The 27,326-nt window shown below is 63.3% G+C and overlaps 2 protein-coding genes across 3 annotated transcripts; one reads left to right on the forward strand and one right to left on the reverse strand.

Annotated features, from left to right (window-relative positions):
• Positions 1 to 1,709: 1,709 nt before the first annotated feature.
• Positions 1,710 to 17,601, forward strand: DBNL (drebrin like). Of its 2 annotated transcripts, XM_076358848.1 has the most exons (14): positions 1,710 to 1,792; positions 2,683 to 2,738; positions 5,284 to 5,396; positions 5,949 to 6,023; positions 6,485 to 6,631; positions 8,002 to 8,079; positions 8,741 to 8,892; positions 10,079 to 10,133; positions 10,715 to 10,789; positions 10,928 to 11,030; positions 12,441 to 12,590; positions 14,098 to 14,204; positions 15,639 to 15,744; positions 16,368 to 17,601. In XM_076358848.1, exons 1-14 carry the CDS (start codon positions 1,710 to 1,712, stop codon positions 16,505 to 16,507), a joined length of 1,440 nt encoding a protein of 479 aa, XP_076214963.1. In that variant the 3' UTR covers positions 16,508 to 17,601. The 2 variants fall into 2 exon arrangements, with proteins under 2 accessions (XP_076214963.1, XP_076214964.1); XM_076358849.1 differs by lacking the exon at positions 12,441 to 12,590.
• A 1,683-nt stretch (positions 17,602 to 19,284) lies between these two features.
• Positions 19,285 to 24,841, reverse strand: CAPG (capping actin protein, gelsolin like). The gene is made up of 10 exons (XM_076358850.1): positions 24,784 to 24,841; positions 23,962 to 24,053; positions 23,710 to 23,882; positions 23,475 to 23,629; positions 22,119 to 22,286; positions 21,264 to 21,413; positions 21,072 to 21,164; positions 20,555 to 20,687; positions 20,379 to 20,467; positions 19,285 to 20,286 (listed from the first exon to the last, which is right to left on the reverse strand). The coding sequence occupies exons 2-10, from the start codon at positions 23,982 to 23,984 to the stop codon at positions 20,221 to 20,223; spliced, it is 1,050 nt and encodes a 349-aa protein (XP_076214965.1). The 5' UTR covers positions 23,985 to 24,053; positions 24,784 to 24,841; the 3' UTR covers positions 19,285 to 20,220.
• Positions 24,842 to 27,326: the final 2,485 nt, after the last annotated feature.

Here is a 27,326-nt window from a genome sequence, read left to right on the forward strand (position 1 = left end):
GCGTGACCCCGAATGCGGAGGAAGACTTGGAGGAAGAGCTAGGAGCGAAGCCCGCTATGGGGCAGGGAAAGGGGGGCCCATGGGGGGGGGGGGTGGGTGTGTGCAGCTGGGAAGGACACCCCAAAAATCCCCCGAGCACCCCACTCCCCACCCGGGGGGCAACACGGCTCCAGCCAGAGGTTGGCAGCTGGCTCGGGGCTGGGCTCCGCGGGGGGGGGGGGGGGGGCTGGGGGGTGTCCCGGGGGGGGGGAGGGGGAACACGATCTGCAAATGGCCCATTAGCACATGCTGGGGGGCATCGAGCTCTGCAGCCAGGCGGGGTTGGCAGCAGCACCCCCCCCCCCCCCCCGCCCCGAGGGCAGGATGAGGCCACCTCCTGTCCCCCACCCCGGCCACCTCCTGCCCCCTCAACCCGAGCCCCCCCCTGGGGTTTCTTGTGCCCAAGGGAGGGCTGGCACAGCTTGGGGGACGAGCTCTCCCCCTCTCCCCCCTCCCCCGGAATTTGCAAAGTAAATGGGGGGGGGGTCTCAGTGCCCTGCTCCGAGCAGGGAAACTGAGGCACGGAGGGGGTGAGGGGCGCAGGGCACCTAATTTTTGGGGGGACTCTTCGGGGGGGCAGAGGAGAGGGGATCCCCCCCATGCCCAGCACGGGAAAACCTCTGTCCTGCAAAAATAACCCCCTTTCTGAACCCCAAACTCACGCGTTTCCCGAAAAAAAAAAGCAGAATTTTGATGGTTTGGGGTAAAATCGAGGCGCATTCGCACCCCAAAAAGCTCCGGGCTCAAAGCTGCTGCAACGCTCGGAGACCCCCCCGGTCCCCTCCCGCTCGCCGGGCGGGGAAACGGGGGGAACCGGCAGAAATCCAGCTTTTCTCGGCCTGGGGGAGAGGGCGGCAGGGCTGCCTTTGGGGGGGCTGCGTTGGACCCCCTGGAAGTCTGGGGGGGGAGGGCCACGGGGGCCACGTGGGGGTGTTGTCTGGGTGTCTCGGGGTGCGGGATGCGGGGCCACGCTGGGTTGTGGGGACCCCCCCCGGCCGCACTGGGACAGGGGACCCCAAGGGCCACCCTGGGATGGGGGACCCCCAGAACCGCCCCGCGCGGGGCCGGGCTCGGCGGGTGCCGGTTCTGGGGTGAGCCGGGCGGGGGGGGGGGGCGGTCCCCGCGCGGGGCGGGGCGTGGGCGGGGCACTTCTGGGGCGGGGCCGTTATGGGGCGGTCCAGGGGCGGGGAGTTCCCGGGGCGGGGCGGGGCAATCTAGGGGCGCGACGCTGCGGGGGTGTGGCGTGGCGATTTGGGGGCGCGGCTTGGCGGCCCGAAGGCGTGGCGTGGAGGCTAGGGGGAGGGGCGAGGCCCCTCAGGGGCGCGGCGTGGCGACCCGGGGGCGTGGCGTAGCCGTCTGGAGGCGTGGCGTGGCGGCCCGGGGGCGTGGCGTGGCGGCCCGGGGGCGTGGCTTTTCCGGGGCGGGGAGTGCCGGGGCGTTTCCGGGGCGGGGCAGTCGGTGAGGCGGGGCGGGCCGGCGGTGGGGCGGGCCCGGTAGCGCCGGCGGGCGGGCCCGGGGCGGTCGGTGGGGCGGTGGGCGGGTCCGGGGCGGTCGGTGGGGCGGTCGGTGGGGCGGTGGGCGGACCCGGGGCGGTCGGTGGGGCGGTGGGCGGGTCCGGGGCGGGCCGGGCGGCGGTGGCGGCGCGGGGCGGGCCGGGAGCGGGCGCTGCCATGGCGCTGAACCTCAGCAAGAACGGGCGGGCGCTGCAGGAGGCCTACGGGCGGGTGGTGGCGGCGGGGAGCCCCACCGACTGGTGAGGGGCGGGGGGTGGGGGTGGGGGTGGGGGATGGGCCCGGGGGGGGTGGGGGGAGGGTCTGCAAGGGAAGACTGGGGGGGTGCCGGGATGGATGGGGGGCGCGGGGGGGGGGGGGGGGGTGTCAGGGAGTGGGGGGTGCCGGGGAGGGGGTTGTGTAGGGGGTATGTGGGGGTGTGGGTTATACAGGGGGGATCAAGGATGTCTGGGGGGGGCTGGGAGGGGGGGCTGGGGTGTATAGGGGGGATCTGGGGGCATGAGGGGGGGGGATGGGGGGGTTAAAAGCGAAACGGGGATGGGTGGGGGTGGTATAGAGGAGGTCAGGGCTGTGGGGCTGTCTGGGGTGGGGTGGGGGGGTCTGGGGGGTGTATAGGGGAAGATTTAGGGCTGGGCCGGTGTCAGGGTGGGGATGTGGCACCCCAGGGTGCCAATTAGAGGGTGTGGGGGTGTCTGGGGGGGGGGGTGTGGGGTGTATAGGAGGGATCCGAGGTGTGGGGGTGTCTGGAGTGGAAGTGTGGGGTGTGTAGGGGAAGCGGGGGGTGTGGGGGTGGGATATGTAGCAACCAGGGAGTGGGGGGCGTCTGTGGGGTGGGTGTGGGGTGTTTTGGGGAGATCAGGGGTGTGGGGTGCATAGGGGGGATCAGGAAGTACCTGGGATGTGGGGCGGGAGGTGTGTGGGGTGGGGGGCCCTATGGAGCTGTGTGCATCGGGGGTATCGGGGTGTGCGGACGCCCTGGATGGGTACCGTGGGCACGGGGGAGTGTTTCGGGGTGCGCCGCAGAGGGTCCAGAGGAGTCGGTGCAGAAGAAGAGATGCTGACGGGGTGTGAGGTTTGGGGCGAGCGTTTCTCACCGGGCTGGGTAAATCCTCCGCTTCTGGCTTTATTTTAGGGCTCTGTTCACCTACGAAGGCAACAGCAACGACCTGCGAGTGGCCGGCTCCGGAGGTGAGCGTGTTAGGGACCGTGTCCCCCCCCCCCCCCCCCCCACCTCGCCTGGCGCCGCCGGCCGAGCCTGGGGGTAGTTCGCAGGGCTCAGCTCACGAGGTCTGGCCGGCTTTTGTCGCTCGGTGCTTCTGGTGGCATCCAGCCTCTGCCTGGAATGGCTCCAGCGGTGGAAACGGTGCTCGCTCCCTCGCCCCTCAGTAAAGGGTGATGGTTTTTTTTTTTTTAAATCCCTGAGCCCGTTCTCGCCCCACGGCGCTGGCCCGGGGGGATGGCCTCGGCGGCGGGACAAGGGCGAGAGCGCACATCTGGGAGCACCGGGGTGTTTGGTGCCGTTTCTGAGCGAGGGAAATAGAGAAGAGTCTCAGCGGCGGGCGGGAGAGGCGCACGCGTGGCTCTGCCTTCTCCTTCCCTTTCGTTTTCCTCTTTTCCGAAGGATCCAAAGTTCGGGTCCTTGTACCTCTTTGCAATCCTGAAGTATTTTAGAGCCCAGCCGGCCGCAGCGCAAGATGAAGGAAGGACCACGAAGTGCTTCCAAGCCGGCTTCCTCAGGCTGGCGATTCCAGCTTGCTGCTGCTGAAGTGCCTCTTCTTTCTTCGGTTCTCTGCTTCGTGGGACTTTTTTTAAATTTTTTTTAATCCGGCTGCCGATTCCCACACAAATGCTTCTTGGTGCAAAGCTGAAGCTGGTAGAAAGCGATGCATCCAGGCAGGTTTCTCCGCTCTCTAGATTTGCATCCTCCGGCGCTCCGCTGCGTTCCCTCGCCGGCTGCCTTTCTCATTTGCAAGTGTTTCTCACAACCCACGAAGCTCTCGGTGACCGTGGTCGGGTGAGACGTTTCTGGGCAGCTTGGCAGGGTTCGGCGAAGCCCGCGTCGCGGGTGGTTTGGTGCTGGGGCCTTTTGTTCAGCAAAAGCTCTTGCCGAGCTGCGGACGAGGGCTGCGGGGAGCCTTGGGGAGGCTGCAGAGGATGTGAGTGCCTGAGCACCGGATCCGCGCTAGAGAGCGGCTGCGGGGGACTGTCGGTGGGGCTGAGGCGCAGATTTGCCGCTGTCGAAGAGTCAGGGTTGTATGGAAGGGAGATCGGAATTTAGGGCTCGCGCAGGTGTTAGCTGCTTGTGTGTAAATTCAAAGTCCCGTGTGGTTTTTATGCTGGACCCTGCTTAGTTAGGCGCAGTGTAACTCTGCCGCTCCCTGTTACCGGAGCCCCGACCTCTCCGCAGAGCTCTGCTCCTCCCAGCACTTCCCTTTGTGTCCTTCCATGCCCGCCACTGCGGCGTTAAACATTGACCCGGCAAACACGCAGCCCGCGGGGCCCTCCCGGCGCCCGGCAAGGGCTCCCGTCGGCCGACCGGCTTCAGACTTCCAGCCTTAAACTTTTCTGCCGGGCTTGGAAACCGCTGCGCCAAATTTAGACCCAAAGCGTAAATATTTAATAGCAGAGAAGAAAATGATCTCGGGTCCTGCTGCAGTGCAGAGCAAAACAGGCTCGGCTGTGCAGTTGCTGCCGGTGTTTGATGGTAAGCAGTAGCTCGTTTTCCGCTTTTCAGGGGTCAGACAAACCAAAGTAGGAGGAATCGTGGTCTGTGGGAATTTTTTTGAAATGAGAGCACATGTTTTTGCGTTTCTCCTCCTTTTCTGGCAGTTTTTTGGCATACGCTTTTAGCAAGAGCGATGCTGCGGTCCGTGGGGCGACGTAGCGCTTTCCATCACTCTCGCCCGTCTCGCGCGACCCCTCCGCTGAGCCTTGCACGGTTTTTTTTTTCCCTCTGTGCAGAGGTGGGCTCTCCTCCTTCGTCCCCAAGCTCGTAGCTGAGAGCAGCCCCTGCAAAGACCTGCCTGGAGGGGCCCTGTGGGTTTAACACCAGCGAGGAAAGCACGAGGGCAGGAGTTTCCTCCTGCGGTTGGCAAGCGTGACCTTACCTTGCACCAGCTTCTCGGTTTCTTCTCTACTTCCCATTTGACGAAGCAGGGGCTCATCACAGCCGCCGCCGGACTTAGAAGGTGGGGCGGGAACGAGGCGTAGCCAGTTCCTCCGCCGCTTCTTGGGACCTTTCCCATCTCCCGTCCAGCTGTTTTCCGACGGCGGAGGTGCTCGCCGGAGACCTCGCAGCGCGGTTTCGTGCCCGTGGGCAGAGTTTGCAGCTGCCCGCTCTGGTGAAGGCCTCTGATTAGTCTGGGGCACGTGGGCACCTCCTTTCCCTTCTCTGTCATCACTTTGGTTTGCGTTACGGACCCGGGATCTTTTTCCGTACGTGGAGTTGTGCTTGTCGCAGCGAAGGTCTGAGGAAGAGAAACTCTGGCGGCAAAGGCTGCTGGGGACGGGGGCGTGGGTGAGAGCGGGCTGAGGCTCGGCTCCTGCGCAAACGAGCAGGTAACGGAAGGACTAGGGCAAACGCGAGGGGTCCGAAATACTCTCGGTGTAGGACAACTCCAAATCTAACGGGAATAATCTCCAGGAAACAAACAGCCTCTTGCAGGCTCGGCCATTCCCACCACGTGTACGTGATCTGCTTGTCTCACGCCCTCTCGTTTCTCTCCCGGGACAGATGGTGGCCTGGAGGAGATGGTGGAGGAGCTCAACAGCGGGAAGGTGATGTACGCCTTCTGTAGGGTGAAGGATCCCAACTCCGGCCTGCCCAAATACGTCCTCGTCAACTGGGTGAGCGGGGACCTGGGAGGGACCCGGTGGAAATAAATGACTGTTTCTCCCTTCGATTCTCTCTCGAAGCGTCGTTGCCGAACGCTCGGCAGCCAACGTGTTGAATATCCGCCAGGCTGCAATACCGAGGGCGTACCGTGCCCACCGCTGTGGGTGCGTAGTCCAAACCCCGTGGACACAGGCGACCAGGGGCTGGGAGGATTCACTTCCCCGTTGCGTCTCTTTGGCCATGTAGCTCGCTCGGCTGGCAGCGATGCTGCTGGTAAACGGCTCTGAACCCATCTAGGATGGGTTGAATGAAGCACGTGAGGATCCGCTGGAGCCTTGGAGGCCTCACGGCGTGGCCGTTGTCCCTGGGCAGGGGGCTCGCCGTGTCCCTCTGAGCAGTGCTCGCTGCAGAGCGGGGTCTTTTTCCACGCAGTAAGCCCCGGTGAAGCCCTCACCGTGGCCAGCGTGGATGATTTTACAGGCTTAGATCAAGGTGCTGCTGCTATAAAAACAGCCTGGGATGGGACTCTCGGGTAAGCAGCTGCCGATGGTTTCTCTTTGCAGACCGGGGAAGGCGTGAACGACGTGAGAAAAGGAGCCTGCGCCAACCACGTCAGCACTGTAGCAAACTTCCTAAAGGTCTGGTCCTCTTTTCGTTGCGTCCTCCCCGGATCGGTGGGCCCCGGGTTAGGGAACCCGCACCCTGTGTGGCTCACGGGGCGGCGCAGGGACGTCTGTTTGCAGGCGGGACCGTGGCCGGGAGAGGCTGGGGAGCGCTGCCCCGGCACTTGATAGTCCCTGCGGTGCATAACCCAGGTGTGCGTTTCAGAGGCTGATTCGCAACACAAACCTCTTGCAGTCGGAAACAGCTCTGGAGACCGCAGGGGAGGCGAAAACAAGCCTCTCTCTCCCTCGCAAGCATTTGCTTTCCCAGCTTTTTGTTATCTTAGAGTGGCCGGTGACCTCCCTTTGTCACCTGAGCCCTTTTCCTTCCCTTGGGAGCTCCGGGAGCGCAGACAGGACCCGTCGAAGCCGCGTGGTGGGTTTAGTGGCCCCTGGAGTCGCCCTCTCACTCCTGTGCTGGCTTTCTCCCTGCTCAGGGGGCTCATGTCACCATCAACGCGCGCGCGGAGGAGGACGTGGAGCCTGAACTCATCATGGAGAAGGTTGCCAAGGCCTCTGGGGCCAACTACAACTTCCACAAGGAGAGCAGCAAGTTCCAGGACTCAGGCCCTCAAGCTCCCGTGGTGAGTTCGCCCCGTGGGGGCTTTCTGGTCCCCCTGGGCTCACAGTTGGGCAGGGGCAGAGTCTGGGACCGCTGTCACCCCGCGGTGGAAGGGGTTCCCCGTGCTTTGGCCTGGCCGTGGAAGCACCGATGATTTTGCCCGGGGCCGGTTCCTCTCTCTGGCTCGTTGCGGAGTGAATCAGGGCAAGAGCACGGGGTGGTGGCAGAGCCGAGATGTCCTCGCAGCAAACAGAAGGCCTAAGCTCTCCTCTCCATAGGCCCAACCGTGTTTTTAAGCAGGACTGATTCCCCCCAGTTCTATTCAGGTTTTTAGAGGCACAAAAGCTCCAGCTTTTCAAGTTTGCAGAGTATCTGCGAGGCCTGGGGCTTCCCCGAAGCTGCGGTGCAGCCGAGGGACGGGGAACAAGGCGTGTTGGCGCAGCGGCGTTTTGACCTGCTTGCAGACGAAAACCGAGGCTTCCTCCGGTGCTGTGAAGTGTCGAGGCCAGAGATCTCAGCAACTTCCTTTCTGCCTATGTGGAAATGTTCTGTAGGAAGGTGGTTTTTTTAGCACACACCCCAAGCAAGTGAGGTTTCTCAGCCGTACAAAGGAGCAGCTCACCTGCACACGCTCTCCGACTCTGAATCATAGAATCACAGAATCATTGAGGTTGGAAAAGACCTCTAAGATCATCGAGTCCAACCGTCAACCCAACACCACCATGCCCACTAAACCATGTCCCTCAGCGCCTCATCTACACGTCTTTTAAATCGCTTGACCCTGCTCCGAGATGTGGGTAAAGAGCAAACCTGAGCTGTGCAAGACCCTCGCTCTCCCCCTGGCCCCGCTTTGGTGTGGCAGTGCCAGGTTCCCATGTGTCCCGGTCACTTCTTTGCTGGCTGTTCCAGCCTGGGCTCTGCAGTGTTTCAGCAACCTGATTTTTGCTTGAGGCAAGAGGAAAAGCGGGCTGGAAGTCCCCGTTTTTGGCAACGTGCGCATCGTTGGGCTTCAGCCAGCCCTTCTTTAAAGTCTAGGGCAAAGCATCAAGTTATAGTAATTTCTAAAAAGTCGCGGAGTGTGCTGAACGTGGGACCGTACTTGTTTTGCTGTTGTATTCTCTCACGAAGTGTCTCTTTTTTTTTTTTTTTTTTTTTTTTTTTATTCTTCACGCCAAATATCTTCCGTTGACCCTCTCAACCCAGCCTGCTGGCCCGTGGCCGCGTGGGGCTGGGTGCCCTCTGCCAGGGGAAGGCAAAGAGGGTCTGGCTGGTCCCCTGGCAGCAGGAGAAAGCTGCCAGAGAGCTGCGGGGACAAATTCCTGCAGAGGAATGCAAAAATTGTGATGGCTCAGTGACTACCGCTCACGCGTGCTGCCTTCTGCCTCCCCCCAGGGCTCTGTCTACCAGAAGACGAATGCAATGTCCGAAATCAAGAGAGTCAATAAAGATAATTTCTGGGCCAAAGCTGAGGTGAGTGCTGCCGCTTCTCTTCAGCAGCCAGGCACGAGTAGGACGAGGCATTTGGATGTAGCTGGAGATTTCTCTTCGTCTGCATCTTCCCTCTCTAACCTGGGCTCTCCTGGCCAGAGTCAGGGATCCAGACCTCTGGCAAAGGGGGGGGGGGAATGATGGACGGGTCGGGAGGTCGGAAAGCAGCGCAGAGCTGGGCTGGCCGCAGAGGTCCTGCTGCCTCGAGGCGCAAGGGGAGGAGGAAATTAGTCTTGAAGAGCGAGATGCTTTTTATCTCATCCTAATTTGGCTCCGGGCTGCTGGGGCGGGCGCAGGGGGAGAGGGCTGGGCTGCGGCCCGGCTCCCTGAGGATGGCAAACTCCATCGGGGTGAGGGGGCTGGTTTCTGACCTTCGTGAAGGCAGCTCTCCAAGGCTGAACAGCAGGGCAAGCCTGCTCTGTATTTGCTTCCCATCCAGGTTGTTTTACACCGGGGTTTTACAGTGGTTTAGCAATAGCGGGTGAACCTTCAGGCCGCGGAAGCGTTACGGGTGTCGCGCGCCTTGGGAGCTGCCAGGAGATCCACCATGCTGGCTGGTGGCGCAGCGTGGTGTGCAAAGAGCTGGGGGGTTTCTCAGAGCTGGCAGGATTAAACCCACGACTTGTTGCACGTCTCCCGTCAGAAAGATGAAGAAAACCGCCGGCTGGAGGAGAAGAGGAGGGCGGAGGAGGAGCGGCAGCGGCTAGAGAGAGAGCGTCGGGAGCGGGAGCTGCAGGAAGCGGCGGGGCGAGAACAGAGATATAAAGCGAGATCCAACGAAATCGAAGCCCAGAAGTGAGTCCCTGCCGCTGACGAGCATTTGTAATGATTCCCGGAGCCCGTCCCGCTCTCTGGGATCTCTTTGGCCTTGCTCTCGGTGGTGCTGTGTGCCCTTGTCACCACCTCTTCCGAGCTGCTGTCCCCGCTCCAGCCCCTGCGCGGGAGGGAGCGGCAGATCGTGTCCATGCATTCCCTGCTGCTGCAATCGCTGCAATTCCAGGAAACCTCTTTTAAGGCAGCAGCTGTGGAGGGGATCTGCCTCGGCTCGCGCTGGGGCAGGCTCAGCCCGGCCACCCCCGCGGCACGCTGCCCTCGGGCACTGCGATCCGCGGGTCCAATCCTCCTGGTAGCCCCCAGCAGGTCGTGCAACCCGAGCGTCGGTCTGCTCCTGCCGATGCGGGAATGGGTTGCGTTTGCCTTCGCTCACCTTCCTGGAACGGTGGCAGAGGTTTGGCCCAGCTGATCTGGCTGACCTGTGGTCTGCTCCGGCTGGGTGTCCCCCAGCAAGCCCCTGGGGTGAAGAGAGCATCTTCTCCCTGGCCAAACTGCTGACAAGCTTGGCTGCTTGTCCAGCATCATCCGTGGGTCTCCCTGCTCGCGGGTCCTGCCCCAGGACCAAGTCCCCCCCCTTGCAGGCTGCTTCTGGAGCATGTCACTGAAACCTGTGGCCACCGTTCAGGGGGTGCCGGAGGTCCAGGCTGGCTGGTGGAGGGCTCTGAGCCCTGCAGAGAGGAGGCGGCGCGCGTGGGGATCGGCATTGTGCTCTCTCTGCTGATTTCCTTCCTCTCCAAGCCCGGCGTGACCCCAGGGAGCCTTGTTAGGTGGTGGAGCTCACTTCTGCGAGCAGCGGCGGGCACTGCCTTCCTGTTTTGAGCTCGGATGGGGAAGTCTGCCCGGCCCCTCCGTGCTGCATGCTCTTGTCCGTGCCCCTGAAGGAAGAGATTTCCCCGGTTTGGTCCCACTATTTGAAGCAGTTCCTGCTACTCTGCCCCTCTCTCCTTGCTGTTGCCCCCTCCGCGGCTCCGGGGGTGGCCTGTGGCTCCTCATCTGGCCGCGGAGGTGAGGGGGAATGTCCTTCCTTTGCTCTTCCCAAAGAAGCACAGTGTAGCTGCAGCAGGGTGAGGTCCCAGAGCCGCCCTGTGCAGAGCAAACAGCTCGTCCTGCCTGTTTGTTAACCCTGATTTGTCATGTGTCACTGCAGGAGACTCCAGCAGCAACAGGAGGCAGAGAACAGGGACAGGGAGCAGCAGCAATGGGTGAGCTTCGGCGTTGTCCCCTGTGGCAAGGTTTCTTCATACATCCCCCATGACAGAGGGGACAGGGTGCCGTGGTGCAGACCACGCTGTGGGCAGAGGCAGGAGGGTGATGGAGGAGCACCCCAGGCATTGTCACGGCGGGTGGGGGATGTGGAAAGACCCACGGACGCGCTCTGGCAGGAGAGGTGCCACAAGCTGGTCCTCCAGGTCTCTTGCTCCATCCTCGATTTCCTTGGACGGGCTTCGATTTCGTTGGATCTCGCTTTATATCTCTGCTCACGCTGGCCGCGTGCCCCCGATGGCCGGTCCAGCTGCGGCCTCTGGGGAAAGCAGAGTTTAAAACTCTGGAGAAGAGCCTGGCGAGGAAACCAAGTCCTTATCTTCAGCCCAGCAAACCTCCCGCGTCTCCCCCCCACATCCAGGGGGTTTCCTCCCCATTGACCCTCCGTCGCTGTGTCTGTTCCTTGTTCCCGTTTCTCCGGTCCTTGGGGCTGGATGGGGAAGGGTGGGCCTAGATGGGGAAGGAGGGGGGCTGGCTTGGCGCCCGCCGAGGCTGTAGCAGACCCTTTTTTGTGCTGCAGAAAGAGCAAGCCGAGGAGTACGAGGCCAGGCAGCGGAAGGGCTTCAAGAGAAGCGAATCGGTGGAGAAAGCCCAGGTACGCTGCCAGGAGCCCGAGCGCTTTGCTTGGGGGGGGGGGGGGGCTGCGTCGGCTCAGCTCCCCGCCTTGTGCTGCTCCCCACCTCGAGGCGGTCGCGCCTTGACCGCGGGGTTTGTGCGCTCTTCGCCTTGGCAGGAGGCTGCCTCGCTGATAGCGCAGAGAGCGGTGAACCCCCGGGACATCTTCAAGCAGAGGGAGAAGTCGGTGCCGGCGGACGCGGTGACGCCTTCCCAGCCAGGTACGGCGCCGGGTGCAACGCTTAACGGCAGGTCAGGCAGTGTGAGCCGGTTCCCGTTCCCCGCGCTGGGTAAATCTGTGCGCGGAGAGTGCTCCCCACGGGGAAAGCGTGTGTTCGGGACGGGTCTGTTACCCGTGAGGTTACCCTCGCTGAGCACGGGTAGCGCTCATCGCGCCCGGTGTTCTCTGCCATAGGCAGAGCGATGTCTCGCACCCAGCTCGCGCGACGTTTTTCATGGTAAGGCTCTTGCTTGCGGGCTGCGCCAGGTTTTAACAGCCGAGAGGGAAGTTTTCCATACTTTGACTCCACTTCTGAAGCTTAAATTTCATTATTTTGATGAAAACTAAATATATTAATGCCAGAAAGGGGCGACTGTCACAATCTATCCCGACTGCCATAAATTCCACCCGATTTTTTGCACGGGTTGAACCAAGCAGGAGCGCGTCCCTTTAGAGGAGACCGACCTGATCTATCAGATAGAAACCAGGAAGCTGCGAAAACCAAAGCTGACACGGTAGCCGAGGAAGTCGCTGAGAACACGTGATATCCCTGGATGAATGTCTCCTCCTCAGCTCAACCTCCTTGAAAGTAGCTTGAATTAATTCGGAATAAGCACTTTCATTTTGCGATAGGAGCGCAAACGCGCTTTCTTGCGTAGGCAAGCCATCAGTGGGACAGGATGAAATCCCACGGTGGGAAAATGTCTGTCTTGCTGCTTAAACATCGCGGGGGGAGGCTGATTTCTGAGGGTGAGAAATCCCTTGGGATTTCCCTCGTTTGTGTTAGCATTTGATGTTTTTCGGTGGAGGAAGGGAAGAGAAATGCCCTGGCACCGATAAAACCCACAGGCTAAGGGTCGGCTGGCAAGTCTTGGTGCTTATTCACTGCTGTGCTCGGGTAGGGCTTGTCTGGTAACTCTCCTGCTTTGCTTTTGTTTGCGTTCAGAGGCGTAGATGGGGGAGATAACAGCGAGGAGTTACCTTCTGCCAAAGGAAAGCGCGCCGGCTTAGAAGGCTGGCAGCGACCGGTTTGAAATCGTGCCTCTCCCAGTTGCTGGTCCTAATGTCTGTGAAATCCAGGCGGCTCCGAAAAATCACCGTGGAGAGCCTGGAGAGCAGGACCTGGGTGGCGGTGTCCTCCAGCTCCTCTTCCTCCCCAAAATTACGTCTTTTTTTTTTTGGCTTGGCTGCAGCTACTGCTGTAACCGGTAAACAAACTTGTTTTCCACAACCAGGATTAGAGCTGGAAAATCCTGCTTAGGAGGATAACCCAGCAGTGGGCTCCTAAGGCAAAAAAGCATCTGACAACACCCTTTGGTGACTAACTCCTGGGGAGAGATGGGGCTGTTGCCGTGCGGCTGGAAGCCTCGGTGCCCGCCCGCTCCTGCAGCACGTTTGACTCCTTTTCCAGGCAAGCTTCGCAGCCCTTTCCTGCAGAAGGAGGTGAACTCCGTGCCGAGCCCTGCCTCTCCTGTCTCTCCTGCCCGGGATGTTCCCCCAGCCTCCTTCGCCCCCTCCTCTGCTTGGGGGACGCCTCCAGCCTCTCCGGTCCCCGCAGCAGGTGCGTGGCTTTGTTGCCTTGCCTAACCGAAGCTTTTCACCTCGCCTCTCCAAATAGGTCCCCAAAATCGGGCGTGTTGAGGCCAGGCTCCGAGTTTCTGTTTCGTTTTCCCATGCCTCGGCAGAGCGCGAGCGGATCTTTAGGCCAGGAACCTGCAGGCTTTGTCTCCAGCCGGAGGGGACGACAAGGGCTGAGCGTGATGCTGAGGCTGGGGAAGGAGGAGAGTTATTGCTGCCTGGTGCGAAGGTCCCTTCGTTTCCTTCTCAGACTTAGCAGGAGGTTCAGCGGCTGAGGGGATGAGGACATCTCCTGGCTGAAAGGCTGAAATTCAGCTGCGTGCACCCCCAGAGCCCCTCTCCAGACCTCCCGCTGCAGGGGCTTTGAGGTTCCCACTCAGACCTTTCCGAAATGCCTTCCAGACCCAGCAAAGGAGGCTTTCTACCCCCACGCAGTGATTTCCCTCTGGGCGGCAGAGCGCGGTGACAGCAGCCAGCTCTAGCAGTTAGACAGGGCTGGGTTTCGCCGTCCCAGTAAAGACCGGAGGATCCGTGCGTGTCGTCGACGCAGGGCTCCAAGGGCTGGCAGTGCCCACCTGCCCGGGCATCGCCGGCCTCGCCGCCGGGGCTGGGGTGGCAAGGCAGGCAGAGGGAGCCGGGCTACGAAGAGCTTTCTCTGCGTGTGGCGAGATGCTCTCTCCCCTTTCAGGTGGTTTGGGTGGGAAGAGCAAGTCTGGAAGGAGGGCTGGCTGTATCCGGAACGGCTCCCCACGTGCCGTGGGTGGCACAGAGGTGTTTGCCTTGTCCTTGAAGGGCTGTGTGGTTTCACGTCCCTGCTGGCTTGTCCCCAGCTCACTGGGCTCCTCACTGGTCCCGAGGCTACCCCGCAGCTTCGCTTCAGGAAGATGGGAGCTGGGAAACAACCTCCAAGCTGCCTTTTCCCAAATAAGCCAAAATGTACCTGGTTAAAAACCAAACCCTTTGAGTGATTGGGCTCAGCAAAATGTTTCAGCCAGAAACATTTTCTGCGGTGGACCAAAACCAACGGTTCTTTCAGAGCGGCTTGTTACTGCTTTCTGTCCTGTCCGCCCCAGCGATGGAGGGCCAGGGACGAGCTGGGGGCCAGGGACGAGCTCCGGCGGTCCCCAGGCTGCAGTCACCACTAGATGCTGCTCTTGGCCAGGGTCTCTGCGCCAAGCCTTCCCCGTCAGGTTTGGTGCTCACCGCAAGGAGCAGCTGGGAAATGGAGCGAGCTTATTCCCTTCCCCATCGGAGACCCTGGATCTCTCCGTTGTCCTTTTTATCGTTCCCTAAACCCCTGCTCGGCCCGTGGCTGGGTTCGTGCTTGCTGGACCCCATCCCCTCTGCGGGACAGGAGACCCGGGTGACATCCAGCTCACAGCAGAAGTTCGGTGGCACTTCAGCCGGGAGCAGGAGTTGGATGAACGAGGGGACAGGGAGAGGTTTTGGTGACGGATATCGTGGTGAGATACCTTGTGTTTCTTCCGCAGGGCAAGACACTGCGTACAATTCAAGCGTCCCAGCTTCCCACGCGGAAGAGGCAAATCTGTACGAGCCGCCGCCGGACCCCTCGGCCATCTATGAAGAACCGCCTCAGGTTGGTGCGTGAGGGAGGACAGAGGACCCCGGGGAGGGGGAAAAGGGCACCCGAGAGCTGGCCAGGATCCTCATGCGAGAGAGCATGGCTTTGTCTCATCTTTTAGGATGAGTCTGGAATCCTCTTACGAGCGTCTCGTCTCTTTGGGTACAAATGCACCCGCCGGTGCTCAGAGCCCGGCTGCCTGGGCTAAAATCGGTAGGAAACCGAGAAGCCCCAGAGCTCGCACACGCTCGCGCCGCATCCTCACGGCGAGGGGATAGCTGCTGCGTCCCTTCCCAGCGCTGACGCCGAGAGATGCTGGCGCTGAGCCCCCGTCGCCCGTCCCGCACCCTGTGCCCCGGGGTGCTCCAGCTGGTGTCACTGTCCCCGTTCCTGGAGCCCCGGGAAGGGGGCAAGGGGAGAGCCTCTCATCGGCCTCTTTGCCAAAGCGCTTTCTCCTCCTTCTCCTGCTTCTTTGCATGTCCAAAACCAGCGGAGCTGACAAAGCCCGGCTATTCTTGGCGTGCTCCGTCAGATTCTCCGGCGTCTAATAGCGGGGTTGTGTCATGCTGCAGTATTTCCCTTGGAGACGCGGTGGCCGTTTGGTTTCCTCTCCTCTATTCATCCATCTTGTGTCCCCCCGCCTCACAAAACCATAAGCGTTTCAAACGTACGTAATTTTCTCGTTCTTGACTTTGTCTGGAAGTGTCCAGCTCGTTCAAAAGGAGCGGGAGATGGGCTGAGTGATCGCCTCGGCCTTTCGGTACGAAAGAAAAGTAAAAAGCAGCCAGCTCAGGTTCTCAAAATAGTAATGAGAGAGAAACGCTTGGAAAACTGGAGTTGGAGCTTGTCCAGCTTCAACAGGCTTAAACGTGGGGGTGATGAACTGCTGTCTGCAGTGGAGATCCCGAGGGATCGGCTTCCAGAAGGGTTGTCTGCTGCTGGTCTCGGTATTTCTGGTTGTGATGCTGGCTGCCGGGCCGGAGGCGCTGCAGGATCGGTGCCGGTTTGTGAGCCAAACCGGAGAGCTGGCCGCCTTCGCTCTTCGGTGCGAGGCTGGTTTGCGCGCTCGTCTCCTTTAGCTGCTGGCAGAGACGCGTGGAGTCCCCAGAGCCGGCGTTTTTATTCCGGGGGGGCATCTGGGACCTGCTGCACGCAGTTCTCCGAGGCTCGGCGGGGGGCTGATCTAAATCTCTGGGTGTTGCACGGTGTTGTACTCCTCCCTCCCCCTGTTTTTTCCTGCAATTCCCGGTGTGCAACGCCTCCCGATCCACCCGGGAAACCGAGCGGGGCCACGGGAAGCAGAGCGGGGCGATGTGCACCCCGCGTGCCGTGCCTTGGGGTGGCGAGACCCCGGACCGCGGACCCTTGCTGCGGCTAACGAAGCACGAGCTGCCTGGCACAGCATCGGTCGCGCTGGTAACGCCTCTTCTGCCTCTCTCCTTCCCGAAGGAACAAGTTGACGATGCCAAATACGACTACTCGGTTGAGTACCAGCAGCCGCCGGACCTGACGGGGAAGGGGCTGTGTGCGCGGGCGCTCTACGACTATCAGGCTGGTAAGACCTGCCGAGCTCTGGCTTTCCCTCTGGGCTGGGCAGGGGTTTGCTGGGCCCGGTCCGTTCCCGGAGAGCTGGACCGGAGACATCACTCATCGTGCCGGGCGATCCCACGGCAGGGTGCTAGATAGAGCGTCTTCCACCCAAATTGGAGCTGGAGGAGGAAAGAAGGAAGCTGATGGCTTCTCTTTTTTTCCCCCTAACATCCGTTTCTCACTCGCCTCCCTGTCTCCCCTCCCCTGCCTCCTGCCTCGGGGCCTGTTTCACCCGGATAGTCACATCTTGGAATTTGCTGGACCCCCGGCCCTTCGCGGCAGCGGCGGGGCTGAGCTGCCCGTGCTTTCCTCCATCCATAAAAACGCCGGTCTGCTGTGAAAAGCGGCTGTTCGGGGGGGGGGGGGGGTGGGGGGGTTTGGGCTCCAGCAGGACACAGCCCCAGGGAAGCTGACTGTGTCACAGACTCCTTTCTTTAAGCAAGGGGGTGTCCGGCGGGGGGCTGTGTGCCTGGCACAGCGTGTCCCTGCAGGAGGGACGTCCGAGGCAGGCGGGGGGTTCCCAGCACCTCCGGGGGGGGTTGGGGTCGGGTTGGTTTTAACCCCCTCCCTCGCTCTGTCTCGTTCCAGCTGATGACACCGAGATCTCGTTTGATCCGGAGAACATCATCACCAACATCGAGATGATCGACGAAGGCTGGTGGCGCGGCTACGGTCCCGACGGCCACTTCGGCATGTTCCCAGCCAATTATGTGGAACTGATAGAGTAAGGGGGCTGGCGGGGGCTGTGGGGACCAGAGCTGCTCTGTCCCCCCGGGAGCACTTGGCTCCAGCCTGATTCTTCCAAACGATATGTGGCTTTTATTTCTTCTTTTTTTTTTTCTTTTTCTCTCTCTCTCCAAGTGAAGTGCCATTGCCCTGCTCCCTCCGCAGCAGGGCTGACCCAGGCGCTGCTCTCCTCCGCCCTCTCCCGTCCCCCGTAGCTGGCCCTTGGTCGGGATGAAGGGTCCGATCCCATCCTGAGCCCCTGCAGTGCTGATCTCCCCCTCCTCCCTCTGGTTTGGAGTGTGAATTCTCTTTCAGGGCTGAAGGAGGGGATGACAAATCCCTTATGGGGCATTTTCAGGGAACAAATTGCCTCTCCCCCCGCGCTCCCTCCGACCCGTGGCCTCAGAACCGGTGTGGCCACGATGGAGAAACCGCTTTCCCCATTTCAGCTCGCTGACGAAGCTCACTGGATTGCTTTTAGCATCTCGTAGGGTCTAACACCACCTAGAGAGCCAAAACCTGGCTCCACAGCGTTGCCACCACCACCCCGAGCACCCAAGAGCTCGCCACTGGGGCTGCCACGAGCGTCCCTGTGTTTTCCTCCCTTCTGTCCCCACCGGAGGGGTTTTCCCCGCCCTTCCCTCTCCCCAAACCATGCTGCGGGGATTTAAATCACGTGTGAGCAAGCTCCCCTGCGGAGGAGATCCAGCGAGGCCAAAGTGGGTGGTTTGTGGTTTGGGTTTTTTGGTGTTTTTTTTTTTTTTTCTTAGCAAAACCTGTGAGCGTGGGATCCCCCCTCCCCCCCGTCACCCCAAATTCACTGTGAACAAGGAAGAGCCCAGCCCAGCTGCCACCTTCCCCCCTTGTTGAGTTTCTTCCCTCGGTGTTGCTTTAGAAGTAGCAGGAGAGGATGGGCTTTGGAGATGCCGGGGGTCCCGGCTCCCCCACGCCTCCCGCCCGGCGCTGGGGGATCGGCGGCTCCTCCCAGCCCGTTCCCCCGGGGTCCCGTGGGCTCCTTCCCCCCCCCTCCCCGCTCACTCCTCCTGTGCCCGTCCCCATCCCTCCCGGCAACAATAAAAGGGCTTTTCTTTGGTGATGGCTGCAGCAGGGTCCGGCCGTGCGGTCCCAGGCATGAATTGGGGTGAAATGCCGGTGTTTTGGCGCGGGGCCGGGCAGAGCTCACGTATTCCTAACGTCGGCCGCAAGCGCTAACAAGAAATCTTTTTAATAAGGCAAAGCCGAGCCGCGCGTGGGAATCGCCGCATGTTTTCGCAGTGGGTCAGCGTGACCAGGCTCATGCTCCAGAGAGGGGAGTGGAGGCAGGGATAATTAGATAAATAATTAGCCCCAGCGCTAATTATTTGAGTCTAATGAGGGAGGTTCGGTTCGGTCAGAAAAGCAGCCAGAGGCAGCAGCCGGCAGAAATGAGCAGGGAGCGACGGGGGTCCTGGGCTCTGGATGGCCCTGGGCGTGTAGAGGGGCTTTAGGGGTGTCTTTGGGGACGCTGGGGATTTGGGGACAACTGAGGACGTCAGGGATGCCGGGACTGTGGAGATAGCAGGGGGGTGGGGACACAGGGGACATTGTGGACACGGAGGCTGCAGGGACACCAGGATGAGGGGACCTTGGGGATGCAGGTAGCAGGCACGCAGGGACACCAGGGATTTGGGGACGTGGGTGATTTGGGGATGCGGGGACACTGGAGACCTCTGACGGTGCCACGGGCCATCTCCCCGCACCTCTCCCAGCCGTGTTGGGGCTGGGTGCTCACGCAAGGACCAGGGCTCCCCGGTCACCTTGGCACCCATGGGTTCTGCCAGGCCCTGGGGACATCGTACGGCAGTGGGCATCGCCCCGTGGGGCAGAGGCCTGGTGCACTCGTGACACAGGTGGCCCCACAGGCTGCTGTGTGGGGTGGCATCACGCCAGGGTGCTGGGGACACCTTCCTGCCACCGCCACGGCTCCTGCGCTGCCATAGCCCTGCCCTGTCTGTGTCCCCTCCTGTCCCCAGCCCTGCCTGCGTGTCCCCCCCCCCCCCCAGCCCCGTCCCCAGGGCTGGCACCGCACCCAGAGCAGCGAGACGCAGGACTCGGCACCGGCCCTTTATTCGCCAGGGCCTGGGTGCGGGATGGGAGAGACGCAAGGGCACGGGGGTGGCGTGGGCACGGCGTGGGCCTGGGCCTGGCGTGGGCACAGAGGCAGCGTGGGCACAGGGTGGGCCTGGCGCGGGCAAGAAGATAGATGGGGACAGCATGGGCATGGCGCGGGCACAGAGATGATGGGGCACAGAGGCGGCACAGCGTGGGCACGGGGTAGCGTGGGCACGGGGGGGGTAGCGTGGGCATGAACAGAAGGGTGGTGAGGGCGTGAAGATGGCAGAGGTACGGCAGCAGCGAGGGTGGGGAGACAGTGTTGGCACAGAGTTAGTGTGGGCACGGCACGGGCTTGGGGGTGGCAAGGGGCTGGGAATGCCCACGGGGTGGGCAAAGGCATGGAGATGGCATGGAGATGGGGTTGGCACAGGGACGGCATGGGGGTGGCACGGGGATGGGGATGGCGTGGGGGTGGCATGGGGATGGGGATGGCACAGGGACGGCATGGGGATGGCACGGGGATGGGGATGGCGTGGGGGTGGCATGGGAATGGGGACGGCACAGGGACGGCATGGGGATGGCATGGGGATGGGGATGGCACAGGGACGGCATGGGGATGGCACGGGGATGGGGATGGCACGGGGGTGGCATGGGGATGGGGATGGCACGGGGATGGGGATGGGGATGGCGTGGGGATGGCACGGGGATGGGGATGGCACGGGGGTGGCATGGGGATGGCACAGGGACGGCATAGGGATGGCATGGGGATGGGGATGGCACAGGGACGGCATGGGGATGGCACGGGGATGGGGATGGCACGGGGGTGGCATGGGGATGGGGATGGCACAGGGATGGCATGGGGATGGCATGGGGATGGGGATGGCACAGGGACGGCATGGGGATGGCACGGGGATGGGGATGGGAATGGCATGGGGGTGGCATGGGAATGGGGATGGCACAGGGACGGCATGGGGATGGCACGGGGATGGGGATGGCGTGGGGGTGGCATGGGGATGGGGATGGCACAGGGATGGCATGGGGATGGCACGGGGATGGGGATGGGGATGGCGTGGGGGTGGCATGGGGATGGGGTTGGCACAGGGACGGCATGGGGGTGGCATGGGGATGGGGATGGCACAGGGACGGCATGGGGATGGCACGGGGATGGGGATGGCGTGGGGGTGGGGAAGGGAATGACATGGGCACGGAGTGGGCAAAGGCACGGGGATGGCACAGGAATGGGGATGGCACGGGCTTGGAGGTGGCAGAGGGATAGGAATGATGTGGGCATGGGGTGGGCAAAGGCACAGGGGTGGCACGGGCATGGGGATAGCACGGGGACGGTACGGGGTTGGCATGGGCTTGGGGATGGCATGGGGGTGTGAATGATGTGGGCACGGGGATGGCACAGGTTGGCGGCGGCATGGGCATGAGAATGACATGGGGAGGGGACGGGCAAAGGCATGGGGATGGTGCAGGCTCGGGGATGGCGCAGGGATGGGGACGGCGCAGGCATGGGGACAGCTGAGCAGGGCGCAGGCGTCAGGCAGGGAGCTGGCACGGTTGGCACAAGCCTGGTGACGCCCTGGACTGGGCGCTGGCCCCGGGGGCACCCGCTCCCTCACTTCCAGCTGGTGAAGAACTGCTTGAAGAGGGGCGTCTCGTGGCCCTGGGGCAGGATTTCAACCTGCCGGGACAGGGATGGGGAGGAGATGGGGACAGCGATGGGGTGATGTCGCCCGTGCCAGCCCCCGGGCACCCCTCGCCGCCTGCACCCACCTGTGTCCGGGGCGAGTGGCCCATGCGGGCGATGACCTCCTCGGCCACTTTGAGGGCCGCCCGGCGCTCCTGCTCGTTGGCCTTGCGCCCTGCGGACGGGGATGTCAGAGCCGTGCTGGGGGTGGCCCCTGTCCCTGTGTCCCCCCCCCCCCGTCCCCGTCCCCACCCCCGGGCACCTTTCCAGACGTAGACCTTCCCGCTGGCGCCGTTGTCCAGCACGAAGCAGTCGTCGGAGCAGAGCAGGCTCTGGCTGAAGGGGCTGCTCGCAGCCACCTGGGTCAGGTCCATGCGCCCCGTCGCGTCCGACACCTGCCCACGGCCGGGATGTCACCGCGGGGCCACCCCGTGGTTCCCTCGGCCGTGCCCAGCCCTGTGTCACCCCACACAGCCGCTGCAGCATTCCCCATCTGTGCCCTGCCCCAGGGCCACCATAGTGTCCCCTGGCCATGCCCGACCCCATAGACCCCCCTAGGGCCACCACGGTGTCCCCTGACCACGCCCATCTCCTGGGCCACCACAGTGTCCCCCAGCCATGTCCAGCTCCATGTCCCCCACTGGGGCTACCACAGCATCTCCCAGCCACGCCCAGCCCCAGGGCCACCACGGTGTCCCCCGGCCATGCCCAGGACCACCATGGTGGCACTCAGCTACGCCCAGCCCTGCGGCCGCTGTGGTGTCCCGAGGTGACCTTGCCTTGTAGAGGATGGCTGCCCCCGCGTTTCTCTGATCGGCCACGATGTCCTCCTCGGGGCTGCCCTCCTGCAAGGTGGGCTTGGGGCCCAGCACCTGCCGGGTGAAGAGACGGGGGGGTATCACAGAGCCACCCCCCGGGGACACGTGGGGTCCCCCTCTCCTCCCAGTGGGGATGTCGGGGCCCCGGCGCACCTGGAGCATCTCAGGTGGCTCCTCGCCATCCGCCACGATCTCCAGGCGAGCCTTGCCGCCCCGCTCGCCGTCCCGGATGGCCGCGGCCAGCTCCTGCGCCCTGCTGCGCTCCAGCACGTTGCACCTGGCCCCGCACCAGACGAAGAGGGTCTGGGGACAGGGAGAGGGACAGTGGTGACGGAGCCATCCCACCTCCCCCGGGCCACCATGGTGGCCCCCAAGCCACCTCGCCCAGGTTGAGGATGAAGCAGTCGCTGGCCCCGGGGAGATGCCCTGAGGGGCAAATGGACACCCAGACGGACAGACAGACACCCAGCTGGATGAATGGATGCCCCAATGGACGGATGGACACCCAGACGGACAGACGGACAGCCCAACAATCAAACACACCTATGGATAGGGGGACGCCCCAACTGACTGGTGGGCACCCCAAGAGACAGACATCTCCAAGGACATACAGACACCCCTATGGACAGACAGATGCCCCAGGGGACAGATGGACACCTGGAAGGACAGACGAACAACCCAACAGACTGATACTCGGAAGGACAGACAGACGTCCCAGCAGATAGCCACCCAGAAAACCGGGCAGCCATCCCTACGGATGGATGGGCGCTTTGACAGACAGACGGACGCCCCAACGGATGGACACCAGAAGGACAAACAGCCAGCCCTACGGATGGCCAGTTGCCCCAATGAAGAGAGGGACACCCCAGTGGACTGACAGACACCCCGGAGGACAGATGGACACCCAGAAGGACACGTTGCGCTTCGCCCCAGGCGCCAGGCGAGAAGGCTCTGGGGGGACGGGGAGAGGGACGGTGGTGACAGGGCCACCCGGCGGCCCCCGCCCACCTCGCCCAGGTCGAGGATGAAGCAGTCGCCGGTGTTGAAGCTGGCCCAGCTCAGGCCCCGCTCGCTCGCCCGGATGTTCTTCTTGCCCTTCACCTGGTAGAGTTTGCGCACGGGGCCGGCGCCGGCGCCGGGGCGGGTGGGCTTGAAGGCCGAGTCCACGCCGCCTTCCTGCCGGCACAGGGATGCTGAGCGCCCGGTGGGGGTGCCCAGCACCCAACGGGGGTGCTGAGTGCTCAGTGAGGGTGCCCAGCACCCAATGGAGATGACAAGCACCCAGCATGGATACCGAGCACCCACCAGGGAGGCTGAGCACCCACCAGGGAGGCTGAGCACCCAGCAGAGATACTGAGCACCCGGAGGGGATGCTGAGCACGTGGTAGAAGTGTTCAGCACCCAGCAAGGATGCTGAGCACCCATCAGGGATGCTGAGCACCCACCAGGGAGGCTGAGCACCCAGCAGAGATACTGAGCACCCGGAGGGGATGCTGAACATGTGGTAGAAGTGTTCAGCACCCAGCAAGGATGCTGAGCACCCACCAGGGAGGCTGAGCACCCAGCAGAGATACTGAGCACCCGGAGGGGATGCTGAGCACGTGGTAGAAGTGTTCAGCACCCAGCAAGGATGCTGAGCACCCATCAGGGATGCTGAGCACCCACCAGGGAGGCTGAGCACCCAGCAGAGATACTGAGCACCCGGAGGGGATGCTGAGCACGTGGTAGAAGTGTTCAGCACCCAGCAAGGATGCTGAGCACCCATCAGGGATGCTGAGCACCCACCAGGGAGGCTGAGCACCCAGCAGAGATACTGAGCACCCGGAGGGGATGCTGAGCACGTGGTAGAAGTGTTCAGCACCCAGCAAGGATGCTGAGCACCCATCAGGGACGCTGAGCACCCACCAGGGAGGCTGAGCACCCAGCAGAGATACTGAGCACCCGGAGGGGATGCTGAGCATGTGGTAGAAGTGTTCAGCACCCAGCAAGGATGCTGAGCACCCATCAGGGACGCTGAGCACCCACCAGGGAGGCTGAGCACCCAGCAGAGATACTGAGCACCCGGAGGGGATGCTGAGCACGTGGTAGAAGTGTTCAGCACCCAGCAAGGATGCTGAGCACCCACCAGGGATGCTGAGCACCTATTCAGGATGCCCGGCACCCAGAGGGGGTCCCACATGCTCAGTGGGGAATAAGCAGGGTGGTGAGGGTGCTGAGAGCTCAGTGGTGATGCTGAGCACCTGGTAGGGATGCTGAGCACCCATCCGGGATGCTGAGAGCCTGGTCGGGATGCTGAGCGCTCAGTAGGGATGCTGAGCGCTGGGAACACCCCGAGCACCCATCAGGGATGCCCAGCACCCGTACCTGGTAGGTGACGCCGCGGGGGAAGTACTCCATGAAGACGTCGGACTCGTTGCCCTGCACCTCGCGGTGCGTCACGGGGCGCTCGCCCAGCAGCGCGTTCAGCTGGGTGGAGAGGAGGGCGCAGGCGCCCTGCTCGTCCTGCGAAGAACCCCGGCCTGCGGCGGCAGCCAGCGCTGAGCCCCCCGGTCCCACCGCCACCCCCCCCTCTACCCCCCCCCCCCCCCCCGGGGCTCACCCATCCGGAGGTGGAGGTGGGCTCGCTCGTCCGGCCCGTTGTGCAGCACCAGGTAGGCGTCCCCCGAGAAGAAGACGCCCCACGTCGCCTTGGGGACCTCCACCGGCTGCAGCTTCTCCACCCGCCAGATGTGCAGCCCCGGGTGGGTGGCGGCGGGGCCGAAGGGGGAACCGCTGTGGGGCGAGGGGGTGGCGTGAGGGGGGGGGGGGGGGTGTGCAAGGAGGGGGTGAGGTGGGGAGAGGAGGGTGGTACCTTTTGGGGAGCGCGGTGTACATGGCGTTGGGGAGGTGGTGACGGGTGGGGCGGTGGAGTGGGTGGATGGACGGACGGACGGACGGGCGGACCTGTGGATGGAGGGACACCGTGAGATGGACAGCACAAGAGATGGAGAGCCAGGAGCTCAAGGGTACCCCGATAGGGAGACGGATGCCCCGATGGACAGATGGAGACCCAGAAGGACAGACAGACACCCCAACAGACACCCAGAAGGACAGGTGGACCCCCTGATGGACAGATGGACACCCCAATGGACAGATCAACACCCAGAAGGACAGACAGACGCCCCAACAGACACCCAGGACAGATGGACACTCAGACAGGTAGATGGACGCCCCAATGGGCAGATGGACACCTAGAAGGATGGACAGACACCCCTACATACAGATGGACGCCCCTATGGATAGGTGGACACCCCCTGTGGACAGACGGATACCCAGGAAGACAGACAGACACCCCAATGGGCAGATGTACCCCAACACACAGCTGAACCCTCGGAAGGACAGGCGGACACCCCTACAAACAGATCGGCACACCGACGGATAGGTGGACACCTGGCAGACGCCCCGGCAGACAGACAGACAGCCAGCCCAGTGGGTGGGAAGCCCCCAGGACAGACAGATGGACACCCCCAGAGGCACAAACCCCGTGATGGACAGACAGAAACCCCGAAGGACACCCCCGATAGACAGACACCTGGACGGACAGATGGACACCCCGACAGACACACCCCCCGCCCCCCCGATGGACAGACGACCACACAGACAGACGGACAGACACCCCGAGGGACAGACGGACACCCCGAAAGCCGGACAGCCCCTCGCTCAGGCGGACGGCAGCGGGCCGCGGCAGGACAGACGGACGCCCCAACAGCCGCGGAGCCTCCTGCGAGCCGCGGGACACCCGGAAGGCGGCTGCCGTGACTCAGGCAGCAGGAAAGGGTGGGGACGGGGGGGGGGAAATGGGCCTGCCCCCGCGTGGGCCCCCGTGGGGGGGGCATGTGGCCTCGAGTGGGGCTCCTCACACTAGGGATGGGGGGCACCGAGCCCTGGGACCTCCGCTCCGCCTCCCCTCTGGGACCCCCAGCCCCCTAGACCCCCTCACCCCGCTGGGACCATCCCACCCTCCTGGGACCCCCCCCTGGCTACTGCCCCCCCCCCCCCACTGCTGGGACACCCCCCCCCCCGGCCACCCCCCCACTGCTGGGACCCCCCCCACCTTGCTGTGACCACCACACCTTCATGGGACCCCTCCACTCTGTTAGGACCCCCACCCTCACAGGACCCCCCCCCATCACTGCTGGAACCCAGTGTCACCCAGGGTCCCGAGTGCCACCCCCCCCCCCCCGGGGAGGGGGGTACCAGCCCTCTGCCCTGCCAGGGGCTGGGGCAGGTCTGGGGGGGTCTGGGGGGGGCTGTACTGGGAAGTGGGGGGCTGTACTGGCGGGAGGCTGTACTGCGTAAGGGGGACTGTAGTGGGAGCTGTACTGGGAGGGCTATACCGGGGGGGGCGGGGGGGGGGGCTGTGCTGGGGGGGGGTATACTGGGAGCTGTACTGGGAGGGGATTGTACTGGGGGGCTATACTGGGTGGGGGAACTGTACTGGGAGATGTACTGGGAGGGCTATAGCGGGGGGGGTGCACTGCGGGGGGTAATACTGGGAGCTGTACTGGGGAGGTTGTACTGGGAGGGTGTTGTACTGGGATGCTGTACTGGGAAGGGAGGGCTGTACTGGGTTGGGGGGGGGGGGCTGGGAGGGCACCGTACTGGGGGAGCCGTAACGGGTGGGGGAGGCTGTACTGGGAGGGGGGGGGGGGCACTACTGGGGGCTGCATGGGACGGGGGAACTGCAGCGGAGGTTCAGTGGGAGCCGCGCTGGGAGGCGCAGGGCAGGCCCCCCCCCCCGGCTCCCCGCAGGCCCAAGCCGCAGCGTTGCTGGGAAGTGACTCACAGCTGGGGGGGCCATGCATGTGACGAGTGCGGTGGCCTGAGCCCGCCACGTGGCCCCACCGGCCACCGCGCGGCCCGGAGAGCCTGCAGGGCTGGGGCAGGTGGGGGGCACCCACTGCGCCCCCTTAGCGCTTCGGGTGGCACCCGGGGGCGGGGGGGGCTGGAGGGGCTGCACACTCCGTCCTGCCCCCCCTTCCCCGGGAACGTGTGTGTGTGTGTGTGTGTGTGTGTGTGTGTGTGATGCGTGTGCGTGCACTGCGTGTGCAGTGCGTGTGTGCTCCGTTCCACGTGCAGTGCGTGGTCCGTGTGCGTGGTACCTCCTTACATACAGCGCGTTCTGTGTGCTCCGTGTGCAGTGCGTGTGCAGGGAGCCCGTGGGCACTCCCACGCGCGTGCAGGGACTCGTGTGCAGTGCGTGTCCCGTGTGCAGGGTCTCATGTGCAGTGCGTGGGCCGTGTGTGTCCCGTGTGCCGTGCGTGTCCCATGTGCAGTGCGTGTCCCGTGTGCAGGGTCTCATGTGCAGTGCGTGTGCCGTGCGTGTCCCGTGTGCCGTGCGTGTCCCATGTGCAGTGCGTGTCCCGTGTGCCGGGTCTCATGTGCAGTGCGTGCACAGTGCGTCCCGTGTGCCGTGCGTGTCCCGTGTCCCGTGCGTGTCCCGTGTGCCATGCGTGTCCCATGTGCAGTGTGTGTCCCGTGTGCAGGGTCTCATGTGCAGTGCGTGTGCAGCGCGTCAGTGTGCTGCTCTGTGCGACGGTGGGGTTCCCACGTGTCATGCATGCAGTGTCACGTATGCAGTGTGCGTGTGGAGTGCCGTGTGTGCAGTGCCATGTGAGCAGCGTGTGTGCCGGGTGGAGGTGTTGCTGTGCAGAGCGTGCGTGTGCAAGGCTGCAGTGCCAGGGCAGTGTGTGTGTGTGTGTGTGCGTGCACACATGCGCGTGTGCACAGGTGGTGTCTGCGTGTCCGTACCAGGCTGCAGCGCGTGAGCGTGGGCTCAGTGTGCCCAGGGCCATGGGCACACGCAGTGCCGTTGTGCAGGGCGCAGTGCCTCCGCGTGCAACGCCTGCAGTGGGTGTGCAAAGGGGCGCAGCATGTGCACGCGCTGTGCGGTGTGCATGGTGCAAGTGCCACTGCTGCAGGCGCAGTGCCAGCGCCCGTTCCAGTGCAGTGCCGGTGCCAGGCCAGTGCACTGCACGTGGTGCCGCTGCCTGCGTGGTGCCAGCATCGGTGCTCGTGCAGTGACGGTGCGGTTGCACAGTGCTGGTGCAGCCCCAGTGCCGGCGCGGTGCCAGTGCTGGTGCAGCGCTGGTTCCCAACCAGTGCCATGCCGGCTCCCACGCTGTGCCGGTCCTCACGCAGTGCCAGTGTCCCTGCAGTGCTGGTGCCAATGCAGTG

Source organism: Aptenodytes patagonicus, chromosome 24, assembly GCF_965638725.1.
Source record: "Aptenodytes patagonicus chromosome 24, bAptPat1.pri.cur, whole genome shotgun sequence".
NCBI classification, from domain to species: Eukaryota; Metazoa; Chordata; class Aves; order Sphenisciformes; family Spheniscidae; genus Aptenodytes; species Aptenodytes patagonicus.